Source organism: Besnoitia besnoiti, chromosome VIII, assembly GCF_002563875.1.
Source record: "Besnoitia besnoiti strain Bb-Ger1 chromosome VIII, whole genome shotgun sequence".
Classification (NCBI taxonomy): domain Eukaryota; phylum Apicomplexa; class Conoidasida; order Eucoccidiorida; family Sarcocystidae; genus Besnoitia; species Besnoitia besnoiti.
Genome location: NC_042363.1, coordinates 2471819 through 2486103, shown reverse-complemented (window position 1 = coordinate 2486103; position 14285 = coordinate 2471819). Strand labels below are relative to the sequence as shown.

The 14285-nt window shown below is 54.2% G+C and overlaps 2 protein-coding genes across 2 annotated transcripts; one reads left to right on the top strand and one right to left on the bottom strand.

Annotated features, from left to right (window-relative positions):
• Nucleotides 1-2473: 2473 nt before the first annotated feature.
• On the top strand, nt 2474-3190 carry BESB_084740 (uncharacterized protein; the record flags this gene model as incomplete). The annotated part of the gene is made up of 3 exons (XM_029366824.1): nt 2474-2525; nt 2860-2902; nt 3154-3190. The coding sequence occupies 3 exons, from the start codon at nt 2474-2476 to the stop codon at nt 3188-3190; spliced, it is 132 nt and encodes a 43-aa protein (XP_029217284.1).
• A 4316-nt stretch (nt 3191-7506) lies between these two features.
• BESB_084730 (ARM repeats containing protein) lies at nt 7507-10818 on the bottom strand (the record flags this gene model as incomplete). Its single annotated transcript, XM_029366823.1, has 10 exons — nt 7507-7566; nt 7814-7961; nt 8278-8344; nt 8502-8627; nt 8834-8888; nt 9096-9169; nt 9425-9524; nt 9881-9966; nt 10395-10473; nt 10789-10818. 10 exons carry the CDS (start codon nt 10816-10818, stop codon nt 7507-7509), a joined length of 825 nt encoding a protein of 274 aa, XP_029217283.1.
• Nucleotides 10819-14285: the final 3467 nt, after the last annotated feature.

Below are 14285 nucleotides of genomic sequence, written 5' to 3'. Positions count from 1 at the left end.
GGACGTTGCGATGGGGTGGCAATCATGTGCACTACTGGCTGAGAAAGCTACGAAGCAGCTAATCCACTCATGGAATGCGAATGTGTACGGTGCCGTCGCCGATCTGGCACTCCTCAGCACTGTATGAATCTTTATTTTTAGACTCGTGGTGGGAGGTCTGTTTCTGATGTCGCGTCTCGCGCGACATCTCTGGCTTGAGGGTTTCGTGGTGCTCAGAGGTCTAGCAAGCTTGGTGTGAAGGCTCCAGTTTCCTGTAAGTGGTGCCGACATGAATTTTTGATGTGAAGCAGGCTTCGCTGCGCTGTGGATGGGCAGACCATTGATGGACATGCTTCGAAGGGGCCGCCACCGCCAATACCGCCGGAACCTGTCGACATTATGGAAAGACTCCACTGGTCACTGGAAGTGAAGCCACAAATGATGGCGTTGGGACTCCCCGGTAGGTTTCTGCGACACCAGGGCGCCGCCTTTAGTATTATTGCGAGCAGCAGACATATACAGACTCCCACGATGCTGTCTCGCTTTCCAAGGGAAGCGCTGTCCGCGCTAGTTTCCGGAATGTTGTGGTGTCTCTCCTCGTACTTAGTTCGGCATTAGCTTTGTTTCTCCGATTCTGCGCGAGTGCCTCGAGTTTTTGTATCTGTGTCATATCTCATGGAACCAGTGTGGCACACCATATCATCGCTGGGATGGCGGTTCTGTGAATGCAGCGAGCAATCGTCACATGCCCTTCATGATATCGATCGTCCGTGGGTGTATACACTGTGCAGTCACGAGTCGCTCATCGTTTCTGGCCCTGTGATGCTGTGGGTGTGGTTTGTCCTGAACAGTGTCGGCGCCAGAGTAAGCCGGACAGAAGTTTTGCCTCGTCGCAGTAGTCCGCGGCGTACGGGAAGCGTCGAGCAGTACGCTCCACGCTATCGGTAGAATACCACGTGTTGCACCGGGCCTGATACGGCACCTTCGGTAGCGGATGCAGGCTGGAGGCGAATGCGAATCATGCATTTATCTGCCGTTGTGCCCTGAACAAAGTGGGAGGGATCGGACCTAGGATAGGTCCGGCATTTCTCGGCGTCTTGCCTCCCCTCTGCCTGCATTCATTTCTCTTTCGTGTCCTCTAATCCTGCTGCTTGCAGATATGATGACTTGGTACGATCCGTGGAAGGCCTCCCACTCCGCGATTGCCTCCAGATCAGAGACTCGACCTGGGGTCAGGCAGCTGTTTCCTGACTGAGCCCACGTCACATCTGGCCGTCTACAGATTCCTTGGTTTTTTGTGCTAGCGTCGCACCCGATGCATAACGAGGGGCGCTCGGAAGGAATATTGATAGGCAGACATGTCGCTCATAAAGTCAGATGCAGCACCAAAGTTTGTGCAGTCTTTGACGCTGAGGGTCGTGTCTCTTCACGGATCGCGTGCCAGTCTGGTCGCTGTTGCGTGTGCAGGACGAACTAGGTGAGCTAAGCCATCCTGTAGGCTGGAGTCACGTTTGTGTGCGGCTCTAAGATTTTCTATCTGGGGACTGAACACTCGCCGGCAGCGCGCGTAGGCGTGTGCGTCCACATTTCGAGAACTGACAGGCAACTCATTCTCATGGATTGCAGCAGAATCGATTGCCGTCAGCAGCCTTGTATTAACACGTTGAGTAGTCTCGAAATTTGTTAGTATAGGCTCTACTCGCTGCAGTGGAAGCTCTTTGTATTCTTTTCACGCAGCTGTTCTATGTGTGTTTTGTGTGTACATATGGCAGATGACGATTTCCTGGAACCTACTACGTAAGCAGGACGCACACAATCGCTGAATGATCGACTGACGGAATCCATCAGGGAGGGGAACAGCTACTAGGCGACCAGAATCTTAGTTCGTGGTGGGAGTAGCATGTACACTGACTTCCGTTCAGCCGGGACGGAGAAGAGAGCCTTGATTCATTTGACAAGAGAGGGACTGCACTGAATAGCGTCAGCGGGTTATGATGGCGGGCTACCCTTCGCTCGTGCTACTGGGTATTGAGCTCGGTCGGACAGTGTGACTAACAGCAAGCCAGCTGCAATCCATTTGTGGCTACTCCGGTAATTTTTATCGCAGTGACATCCCGGTATCGTCACCAAGCTTTTTATTTGCTTTTCTCTGTGGTGTTGACGCAACCGCTTGTTGCCCTTAGGCCACCGTTGCCAGAGGTAGGCAGGAAGCCTGGCAAACCGACTGCCATTACGCTGCCGATGGGGCATCTTGCTGGCTGCATGTGCAAGGGGGGTCCGCCGCTTCAACTCCCGAAGGAGCCCAGCCCTCTTCGTTTTCTGAAAACGCAGTTACAGTTCTGGAGAGCCACACAGTCACGAGTAGCAAGTGGAGCCCATGCTTTCTCCAGCAGTCAACTAGGCAGACTTACGATCGTCGACGGCTTTCTGGAACTGAGATGGCACGACGTATGGTCTGTGTCGTTTTGGTACATCGATCGTCGTCTGCTGCGTAATGAGGGCTTTGGTGTTGTGTCTTGTGATTGCGGTGGCTACTCCCCAGAGAGGTAAGGTGACTAGCAGCTCCCGGGCTTTGAGCTCCCAATGACGCATGATCACGCACGCGGCCATGGACGTGGAACAGACAAGTTGCCATTTCTTATATCCTTGCGTCGTGTTGCCATATCGCCGACTCACATATGTGCATAAGATATCAAAAGCAGAAGAGTGCAGACGTGTGCGCAGCGCTCGAGGGTTGGACTGTCAGACGTAGAATACTCTGCCGAGACGTGGATCACTCTGCCACTGTAGACCACATCCAGCGTAACGGTCATTCACGACGGTCGTTGTACGTCTTCTATTCTCTTCTTTCCCCCCTGTCTCAACGTGTGGTGCGCTCAGATTACTACCACTTCTACGCGGAAGCGACAGAGAGACAAGTGGAGTAAGTGCCTGGACGCGTTTCGCATCTCGGCAGTGGAACGCTTGCTGCTTGTATTTCTGCAGCGGAAGCCTGTGGTCAACGAGAGGGGTTTCAGGAGCTCCATCGCGCGCTGATGGACCTACGTCGTAGCAGGCGAAACATGCTTTGCCCATTGCGACCTCCTCAGTAGAGTTCGATCTTCGGCATGAGCCCCGGGTGCGCGGATCAGGATACGCCTGCGCTGATGCCTTTTTCTGTGCTTGTGCGTGCAGCACCGAACAGTATGAGAACGTAGAACCACGCGAGTAAGTAGGACACATATTGATGCACACGTCGTTGGTACCCCCTTCTTCAAACGCAGCGAAAGCTACCACATTCTACTTTTTCCAGCAAGGCTGTCAATACTGCCAGGACTGCTGCCATTCAGACAGAAGCACTCTGACGTGTCTTGTGTGGATCACCTTGCTGAAGCAACAGTGACATCCCTCCGATTTCCGGACCGCCTTCCACTGTGTGTGGCTCCTTCCGTGCTGCTGTTGTCGGAAAGCATATTCATTCCCACAGGCTGAACAACCTTTGAAAACTTGGACGTGCTGAATGGACAAGATTCTGCTGCTCAGTAAACGGGTTCATGTGGCCGTGCGTTGCTAATTGATGTGCGCATTTCGGAATGCGATATGTTTCTTCAGCGAAGAACAGCCGCCGGTACGATCCAAGCAGCGCTCAAGCTCTTTGGTTTCGCCTCTAGCTCTGGGTTGCACACCACGTGGCTTGCTTTAGAGGTAAACAAAAATTCGCACGCGCGTCGTTTTTGCCGTCCGGGCATGTATCCGCATGGAATACCGGTGCTGCGTGTGTGGTCTACAGTTGACAAACGAAGGCAGAGGCGAAGGCACAGCTACGCAGGAGTCACACGGTTCAATACTCAGCCATCTACAGTAAGATACGACCGGCGCTACTTGTGATGGGAAGGGTAGTTGTGCGGTAAGCAGCGTGGAGTAGCCCCCATGTGTACGCGTGCAGGCAGACGACTGCTGCTCAATCATTGACGCGGAAAGCGAATCCGAGCTGATGAGTGAGGTTCTAGCCGTGAAACGATCTCGTTGACAAAGTGTTTCGCCCAGGAACATGCTAACCTAAAAGGTCTGTCAACACATTTGATTGTGATGCGTGCAGAAGGCTCGGGAACCGCATTTTCCTACACCGTCCAAATAACGGTGCCGACGTATGAGCCGCGACACCTGGTAAGGCATTCGTAAAGTCCCGCAGCAGATGACGGTGATGCTCCAGGAAGTGCGCGCTGCCGCATTGTGTTTTTTTAGCGCAAGCGCCCGTGGTTGTCACCTCGTGGAGGGCAATCTATCAGCGTCGGTGGAACATGTCTTCTGTTTTTACGGAAGAGAAGCAGCTGCCCCGTAGTTGCCAGAGATGTTTCTCCTCTGGTATACGAACCACAACAGACGAGAAGAACGAGGCGGCGTGCAGTCCTGCTTCATGCGCACATCACTACATCGAGAGCGGCGTGATTTATTCCCTGCATCTACCATTTCCTTGGTCGTGAACTCACCCTCTATGAAATACTCGCACCGTTGCTCATACATGCTTTCATCGTGCTCTGCACTTGCTGCACCTGTGCTGAAAGGTCGCTCCAACACAAATGGCATGAAGGGCTTCATTTCGGCAGGTGTGATGCGCAGAGAAAGGAAGTAATATTACCTAGCAGATTATTTGTATTATTTCAACAAGTATGCGAGTTGTTTCGGTTTTTGCAGGCAGCATGGACGGACAAGGGCACACAAATGCGTTTGACAGTTTGTGAGAGGTAATCGCCGCTCATCGACAGCGCGGAATCCGATATCAGCGCGTGTCGCGCCACAGAATCTTCATGCGATTTCGTAGTGTCATCGTCAGGTGTGTACTGCGTTCACCATCGCGTATATTGTGCCGATACTTCTCGATTCGAATGTGGCACCTGTAATGTCAGATTACATGTTTTGGTGGAGCTGAGGCATCCGGCCTGTTTATTTCTGATGTCAGAGGTGACCCCACCTCGTCGTGTTTTGTGTCCTACTCTTTTGAGGCATGCGAGCCGTTGAACGTTGTGAACATCGTGACGGCCATAAGATATGCAGGGGTGGATCGAGACTGTACTTTTGCCAAGACAGAGACATCCCGTTGAGGGCTAGCATCACACCCGGAGAAATTCTGAACAACAGCGACAAGCTCTGTAGAATGTGACTGCAGTGGCAATTACCCGCTCCGGTAGTTGTTCTAGATTCAGCCGCGGAGTTCTCTAGTAACCCCCGCATCCAGAGTTATGCTCTAACACAAGCGAACCATAGCTCCATTCTTCGAGCAACTAATTTGCTGCCTGCAAACACTCTCCCAACCTATCATGGGAGCTTACAGTCGGCTGCTCTGCTAATTTCTACCTAGCATGCAGCAACAGCAGAGAATCATGCGGGAAGCGGCTTGCGATTAGCCATCATTGCAGATTAGTCAAGTCTGACAGCACAAAGGCATTCATCGGGAGAACGTAATCAAGTATCCAAAATAAAGAGCCTCTTAAATGGTGGCTCGCAGGACCCCCAGTTACGATTCATGGTTGAAGGCAACCTGTTCATGGAGCGATGTGCTCGACGTGATGTCTGCTATAAGTACTGGCACGCCATATTCGTAGGAGATGCGGTCATTGCATAATCGCTCGTATTAGACACGTTTTTGTTCGCCATCTGTGGAGGGTATCACTGGACCCGTCAAGAAACAGTCGATTATCTGGCTCTGCTTCCTAACACAGATACGTGCCTAAAGTCACAACAAATTCAGTCAAGGATACTGATGATTCTGAAGCGAGATCATGATGCCCGCTTGTGATACGTATGCATCGGCCAATTGAGAGCGACTCAGTGGCCTCCAATGGAAAGTCCGCAGGATCTTGCCTGAAACGCGCGTTACAGCGCAAGGCATTCAGCATGCGCTTCTCAGAACCAGATATTGCTGTTTATAGTAGTGTTTCTCGGGTGTATTCGTTAACAACCACATGCGCCAGATGTAGTTTTCACTACGTCTATAGACATGCCGGAAGCTAGGGTCACAGCAGTGCGCTTCACTGCAACGCTTGAATCAAGCAACGCATGTATTGCGCGGTACCGCGAACGCCCTGTACGACACTGCGCGCCGCGAATCTTGCGATTTCCTTCACTATTTGGCCACGTAGGAGAGTGAAACTGTTTTAGGGTAAGTGCCACAATCTGTCAATAGAATGACTGATAGAGTAGGGAATGCGAGGAATGATGACTTAATGGGGAGACACGACAAGCGCACGAGATTATTTCAACAACGTCGCCCCGCTCTCTAAAGTCACCATGACCATGGAAATGTATATGTCCAAAACGCTTCGCGCGTCTCCCTTGCTCTTCTTCAGTGCGCCTCTCCTCTTCTCCACGGCTCTACGAACGAACAATTTCTCGTCAGCACTTCCGAGAGATGGCTTCAAACGTCTGCTCGCCTAAACTTAATAGTACCGTGTGTGGTGTGTGGGGACATGAAATTGACACGCTTTCAACGATAGTCCTTGAATATGTTTACCTAAACGAAGCATCTACTTTTGAGCATGGCGACTCGGGGCACAGCTCCGAAGTCCATGAATACGAGACGCACCAGCGAGGCGCTGCAAGTAGCAAGACCGAATATCGGCCCTCGGCCATCCTTTGCCTTTAAAAAACAATCTTTGAAAACGGCCGCTCGGGAAACCTCGGCAGGGCGTGGGACAGTCCTTCTGCCCCCGGTGGCGGAATCTCAGTTTCCGCTGCCCTGGTGCACACTGCATTGTGGAACCCACTGGAGATGCAAAGGCAGGCGAGCACACAAAGAGTTCGGTACTAAAAGTCCAGCGATGCTCTGCCACGCCACGTGGCGACCAGTTTCTGTCGTGTGATGCCCATTACCGTCCACCCCATCTTCCGTGAATTCCATGCTGCTTCACTCTACAAGCAATCATTTCTATGCTCAAACATGTATCGCCTTGAAATAATACCTTCTTCACCTTACCGCTCATCTAGAACCCTCCACCCTTCAGAAGCCACTGACGTTTCCATCTATGTTTCATATTCTTCCTCCTCACTGATAAAGAAAACAGTCGCGACCCACGAGAATCACGGAATAGCACCATCTCAAACAAGCCGGCACAGATTCACATACACTTCCTACCGCAGAGCACACCAGCTTCTTTGCAAGCTGAACAAGACCTCGCTCCCTCTCGCTGGGCAGAAAGTACACATAAGCAAAGAATCTGGGAGAAAGGCGCATGGTCCCTGGACAACGGAAAGCAATCAACGATGGGAGTGGTGGAAACCCGACTGTTCGAGAGGTACACACTAGAGCTATTTCCCTCATCGAAAACGTTCACGCGCGTTAATTTGCGAAAACGCGAATCTCGAGCGATGGGACAAGACGATAAAACCCCGGCCGCGGCGTGAAGATAGTTCCCTCGTGGGAAGCCCGAGCAACGCCAGGGTCGAGACATTCCCAGAATTGATTGAAGGCGCTCCACGACACGGCCCTAATTTGCACGCGATAGTATCCTAGCACAGTGTCCAAGCCGTGACCGCCTGCAGTTGAATCTTTCAATCCGACAGCCGCACCAGCAGGAGATTCGCTGCATCTGCAACGTCTTGGTCTTTGCACTGTAGAAAAACAAACAGCTCGCATTAAACAGACATCCACAAAGTTGCAAACCAGAAGTCTCCTACGATGGGCGACGTAAGCGCGAGTCCGGTCGCTGCTTCACGACAGACCTGCAGGCAGCTGGCTCTGACCACGAAGCAGCCACCGCCTAATCATCGCCCTCAGTTTCTTGCGGCAACTACCTAGTAGTTTCCGCAAGAGGCTTCGGCTGGACAAACTGCCGACGCGCCAGCAACAACGACTCACGTCTTGCAGTTTCTTCAATTTTGGAATTGCACCTGCTGCCTTGACTGCCTGAACAAACTCCGGGATCTCCTCGTTCTCATCTCCAATCAAGTCCTCCAAATGGTAGATCGCCTCCAGCTGCGTGTATACATTTGTCGCTTCAGGGTTACTGCAGCACGCAAGCAAAAAATCAAATGTCAGGCGTGCCTGCCGTCACAGCAGTATCCTATATATGAAGCCTGTGTCTTTTACCTGCTGACCACCGGAGTCTCCTACACTACTCCGTCCGCAAGCGCTTAAAGACACACTGCACGTCCCTCAAGCACCTGCAAGAAATCTCTAGCCATCACGCCGCCTCGACGGCAACTGTGCATCGGGCAAAAACTGGCCTCAAAAACCTGAAATTGTTTCCTTCGCTCCCATCCGCGCCTGCCCATCCCCCCCCCTCCCCCCTTCCGTCCCTGGTTCTCGAACGGCGGACGTACATGTCTAGGAAGCGGACCAGCTGAGTAACTCCTCCGTTCTTCATGAATTCGCGCCGATATTTGATGTCTGAAAAAGATCCGCGACAAAAAAGTGCCAAAGATTGAGTCAAATAGACATCGCACCCACGGTTAGAGAAGATAAGACGGGACGGAGCTGAACGGGTTGGGGTTGGGCACGGTCGAAAGTCCACCTCGAAACAACGATCCCGCGCCCTTTCGCTTACCGAGGACATAAATATTGCGAGCGGTCTGAGCACAAGCAGCCCGCATTCCCTCGATGTCGCCTTTCATGCCCTGAATTAGATACGGCAGAGCGCCGGCGTTGTACATGGCAATGCAGTTCTCCGTGTCTGTCAGAACCAGGAATGACATACAGGCGAAATGCCCATCGGTGAAGGAACAGAAAGGACGACAGTCACTGACGGACTCAGAAACCTGCGTAGCGAGAGCTAAAAAAGAGGATGCCCCAGGTTTGTCGCTCTATTCCAGCCACGAGGCATTCGTTCCGTGCCACGACGACGCGGCAACTGCCGTTCGCCCAAATCGCTCCGCTCACTGTCAACAGAGAGGAAGGACAGAGCAACAACAGCTGCGTGCTTCCGGTCCAGCTCCTGAGAGAAACGCACGCATGATGTCGAATGCCAAAACAATTTCGGACACGGCACGGGTGACACGCTTCTGCGCCCTCCCTACAGGACACAGCTAAAACGCAGCGACCGGCGTTTTAGCCCGAGTAGAGCCGTGGCTGCACGCTGCCGAATGCGGGCCTGCAGAGTGTGCACAAGTCTGTTCCGCTATATGCCCGGTTTCCGCTGTACTTTGGATGCCAAGAGTTTGACGAGCGCCTCAATGCCGCCAGCCTCGCGAATCTCGTCCTTCATATGCGGCTCCTCTGAACGCAGCAGAGAGATACGTCGTCGCAGCGCTGCTGTAAACGACGGCAGGAGATCTAGCACCCGCATCGTGGATCCCAGCCAGCTGCTGGAGCGCGGCTCGCAGGCCGCAGCATCGTACACAACTGTGTACGCCGACATCACCTAACCCTGCACTTTTAGCGGTCCGTCATTCGCCAACAGCCACTCCGGCAGCAGTTGTTTGCACCAACAGCCCACGGCGCCGATACGCGCATCACAGCGGGGAGTCTTACGTTCTCGAGAGGAGAAAATCGCCAGCTGGGTCGCAGCTAGGGCGCCAATCGTCTCGGGGTCGGCGGCCCAAGGGTGCATTCGCTCCTCCAACTTCTCGATCTGAAAACACCGAAAATGAATTCCGTTGACTCTGCTTCAAGCGAGACGACCTCCCATTCACATCGATCTGCCGCTGCCCCTGTCCACGTCCTGGAGCATTTCGGGGTGTGTGGACTAGTTCCCAACCGACCGCCGCACGTCAGTTGCAGCTGAATCTTTTTCTTCTCGAAAGGTACATGGCCTCCTCTGTAGCGAAAAACCGGCGGTCACCGCAGAGAGTATCTTCGCGCCTCAGGCAATGCATGTGAGACGCCACAGAGGGCGAAGGGAAACGGGTAAGCACACAGTTGTCTCTCACAGCGGACGCTTCTGTCAAGAAACCGCGCGCGCTAAAGGATTTTCTCTAGGGTGCGTACCTCGCATGTGGAGCTGCACAGCCTGACAAACTCTGCGATGTCGTTGTTATCATAGGCGCGATCGAAGCGTACTACGTCGTCGCCAACTGCAGACCGGCACATGCGCACGCGCGGGCACATCCAGTTTGGTGTCGCTACTCGAAGCAAAGCCATGACGGTCGCGGCCGCCTGCCTGCAAACGCTATGAAAACCCTAAGGCGCGAGGCTGCTTGCAGACACCCACTATGCAGACTCCACAGAAAGTTACGATAGACCGCCAAAGGCGCTCAGGAAGTTGAACACGGTTCCCTATGTTCCTTCTGACGGCGTTCATCGCCGCTGGGTCGGCGGTTGAAATAGGCAACTGCTACGTTGCAAACAGAGAGGTAAGAAGTTTGCGCGACTCTCAGAACACGCGGAGTCGACACACCATGCAAATCAGCATTGTCTACAATCGACATTATCATCGTGGACGTGCTACAAACCCTGCACAAGTGCATCTGCGAGACGCTCTCGGCCGTGTGAGCCTCTGTACCTGCTCCGAAAGACAGCATGTGCCGAAAGGAGCCGCGGTTCCCGTATTCGTTCTCCTGGGCCTTCCGCTTGTACGCGTTCTACAGGTCCGTAGTTCGCAGCAACGAACACAAGGCGCCATAAAAGCATTCTTCTCGGCCTTTTAGCACGATCAGATCCGCCAGGGGGAAGGGACAGAGCTACGACCCACACCGCTCGCTTTCTGCGACTCAATGCATGACGCAACCGCGAGGGGCTTCCTACGGCCTCTCAGCCCTACTCGCCAACACGTGCATGCGGGGTCCACATAAGTGTGGTGAGATATCTCTTGTAGGCAGCCAGCCCTTGCTGACGATGTGCAAGCCTAGCGCATGCACAGCTGGGTGGGCCCGAAGCGAAAACCTCTGTTCACTTACATCGCGTCCTGCGCAGCACTGGTTCCCCATCTTGTCTACAGACCCTCGCAGAGACCTGGTAGCGTGGCGTACGTCCGTCTCGCCTGACCCCCCTCCGTGTCAAGCAACCCTAGTGGCAACGTGCGCAGTTCGATGCAATGCTGCGCCGGCAATCCCAGGCGTTTCGACTGCCGCTACGAGTCTAGATCGTCAGGCGAAGTCTCGCGGGCGATGAGCCGACGATGACGCAGATGCGAAAGGCCCGTACAGACGGCGAGAGTTCTTTTTGTGCGAGCGCAGACAGCAAGTGCTTTGACGGGAGACGCCAGTGCACCTACAGCCTCCCTGCTCCCTAGCCTCACCCGTTCAGCGTCGCGGCAGACTCCGCTACTCCGCTGAACCCTAAACAAGCGCCCTGACCACGCACACTGCGGTCACCTAACGAACGGCACGAGACAGGCACGCGAGGCAGAAGCACGCGAGGCAGAAGCAGGCAGCTCGGCTGTGGCCTCGTGTGATTGCCGAAAAACTTGGCCGCCTCTTGGACAGTCACAAACGCTCTCAGCGGCTCAGTGGCGGAGGCAGAGAAAACGCGAGGAAAACTGGACGGCGACGCAAGTTTGAGGCGAACCCGCCGTGAGGGCGAAGAGCGAGTGGACTAGGAATGCGTGTTTGCGCCCGACACAGGGGGTGAGGCACGCACAGAGGCAAAGGAGATGACTAGAGAATGAAGAGGCTCGACTGAAGCAGCTTGCGCCCAGCTGCCAGACGGCTGATGACGGGAGAGACACGGCCAGACGTGCTGCGACACAAACCGCCAACTGGACAAAAGCGACACTAGAAAAGACGACAGAATCCAGTGATCGAGCCGTGTTCCATAGTGTGGGACCGCGGGTTTCCGTGCCCTTGATCCCTGCTTGCGGGAGATGGGCAACGAATTCCCGTGGCGTTCTAGGTCAAGAAGAGACGAGCACAGGGAGCGACGAGAAAAAACTGGACCCTTTGCACCAGGTCCCACCTTTCTCGAAGTACGAGTTCGACTCTGGTATTCCTCCTCTGCAGAACGGAAAAGTTTACGGCGGCGGCGGGATATTTTGCCGCGTTTTTGACGGCTGTTCGCAGCTAAACAAGACCGACACATTCAAAACCGGCGCACAGCAGCGGGAAGCCATGAAAAACGCCGCGGACCTGCGCTCAACCTTGCAGTGGCAGCTGGGTAACGCAGCCAAGCCACTTGTCGCGTGTGCCCTGCGGCTCGTCGCTTCTGAAAATTCACTAACCGCGGGTTGACTTCTGCGCCTGAAGGGAAAAGGATTTCTACACTAGAAAGCAATGCACGCATCTTGATCCTCTCGAAGCCACACGAACGATTGTCGCGCGTTTGAGGGTCCCCCAGAGGATGTCGATGATGGGCGCTCGATGGCAGCGCACGGGGGTGAGATCCGGGCGCTGAGAAGAACGCTGTTGACAGCGCCACGGAACGCCATTTTGGTCGCGCAGTGGCGCGCCTTGCTCCCTGGAGAAAAAAACGTGACGGACCAAGCGCACCAAACGACACACCACCTCACATTCCACTCTGGAGGTAGGTTTGATGAGGAGAGGCCCTCGCGACTTGCGTTTGCGTCAATTCTGCATTCGGGGTCACGTCGCAAAAATGCTCAAGAATCAGGGTCCCGCGAATGACGTAGAGTTGACGGGCGTACGCAGTGGCAGTCCTCGCTCATGAGCGCCTATCTTGGGCTTCGATACGCAGCAGTCGCCGGCATCAACTCGAAAAGAATACTTTTCCTTGGAGATGACGCGTGTTTCAGCAGCTGTGCAGCATGTGCACCCCTGCTCGCGAAACGCGTGGCTAACCACCACATCAGACGATGAGGGTTCGGACGAGGAGCCAAGCTTTGTCTTCGCCTTCATCTGGGATGCACGTTTTCGCCGACCCCTTGCAGGGCTTCTGGCGAGGAAGGGGAGCCCACGGGCTACAGCTGGTCTCCGACGAGAGGCCAGTGGGACCCGGGGAAAGAAGTTCCCGTGCTGCCACATCCAGGAACGCCCGCAATGCCAGACTGTGTCCCCAGTGACCTTCTGCAGAGAGTGTTCGCCAGTGCCCATCGGCTGGGGTCCACACAGTGAGGCGTTGTTCGGGTCACGACGCCAAATACTGGGCTGAATACCGGTTGAGGCGGTCGGTCCTGAAAGCACGTAGTGGAACCTGCAGAAACGTATCACCAACGAAAAATGTAGCGAGGGCTGCTTTCTCGGGCGAGTCACTGAGGATAGCCCTCTGAGGCACTCACGCCTGCGACACGCATACGATGTGTAAGGTAGTGAACCACATGCTCGATCGGGGGCTAGCCTCGGCGTGCTCCGACGGGGACCTAAGGCGCCGATGCAGAATAATGCGGCTCGCAGTAGCTAGACATGCCAGTAGCAACTGTGGACGCATTCCTGCGTCGGCATACTGGTAGCTATAGCTTGCACTGCGGCATCACGGACAAATGAAAAGGCTTAACCCGACGGAAAAGAGTAAGCTATCAAACGAAACGCACACGCCCATCAATTTTCGTGGGACTGTGGACGACAGCGCTCGTACCTTGCGCCGTTCGTGATGCTGTGCCTCTCTTCGGCACCATCACTGCAGGAGGCAAGGGTATTAATCCATTTCTACGTCGGAGTGCAGTGAGATCCACTCACACCGGATAGAGGACGAAGTCTGCGGTATACTCAGTTGGACGAGAGGCCCGTGCCACTTACAGGCGTGGTGTTGCGTGTTGTCCACTAGGGTCAGTTTCCCCTCGGCATTGCAAACTTCTTGGGATCCTTCTTTTCACGCGACAAGCCCACTGTACCTTCCACCTAACCCACTTCTCAATGCGGCTAGAAAATGCTCAAAGGAAGCTGGAAAGCTCTTCGTGCCCTCTTACCATCCCTCTTGGGATTCTAAGTAATTTTTCAGCCTAAACATGATGAGAGCTGTTGAAAGCATTCATTGATGCATTGGGCTTCTTCAAGATGCTGCTCACGTCACCATTTCATAGTCCCCCGTTCTACGTGAACAAATGGAACTGTGCTTCATTTGGCAACGCAGCATGAGCTGCGCACTGCGCAGGAGGCGACAGGGCACTAGAACGGCGTCCAATGCGCTGCGAGCACCCCCGTATCACACGGCTAGGCGGGGTAGCTTTAGATGAGTTGGTGACGCTCCTCCGGCGATCCACAGATTCGCGTACAAACTAAACTCAGGGGTTTACACTCTGCCTGCTTAGGCGCCTTTTCCCATTGCGCTGTATGGGGCGAGTTGCCAGCTTGTCGCTGCCCGCGGATTGCAGTGAACGCAGACGTCAAATACGTGGTCTCCGTGCTTTGTAGGAGCTGCGGCGCTTTCATCGGCCTGTAGAGATGCGGGCAGAAGCCTCGAGTTCGGCCTGGCAACCGCACTGAAAGGATGCGGAAACCTCGGCGAGTATCGATACTGACCCGATTGCGCTGCGAAGCCCGTGAATGGATCTGGCAGCCACTTT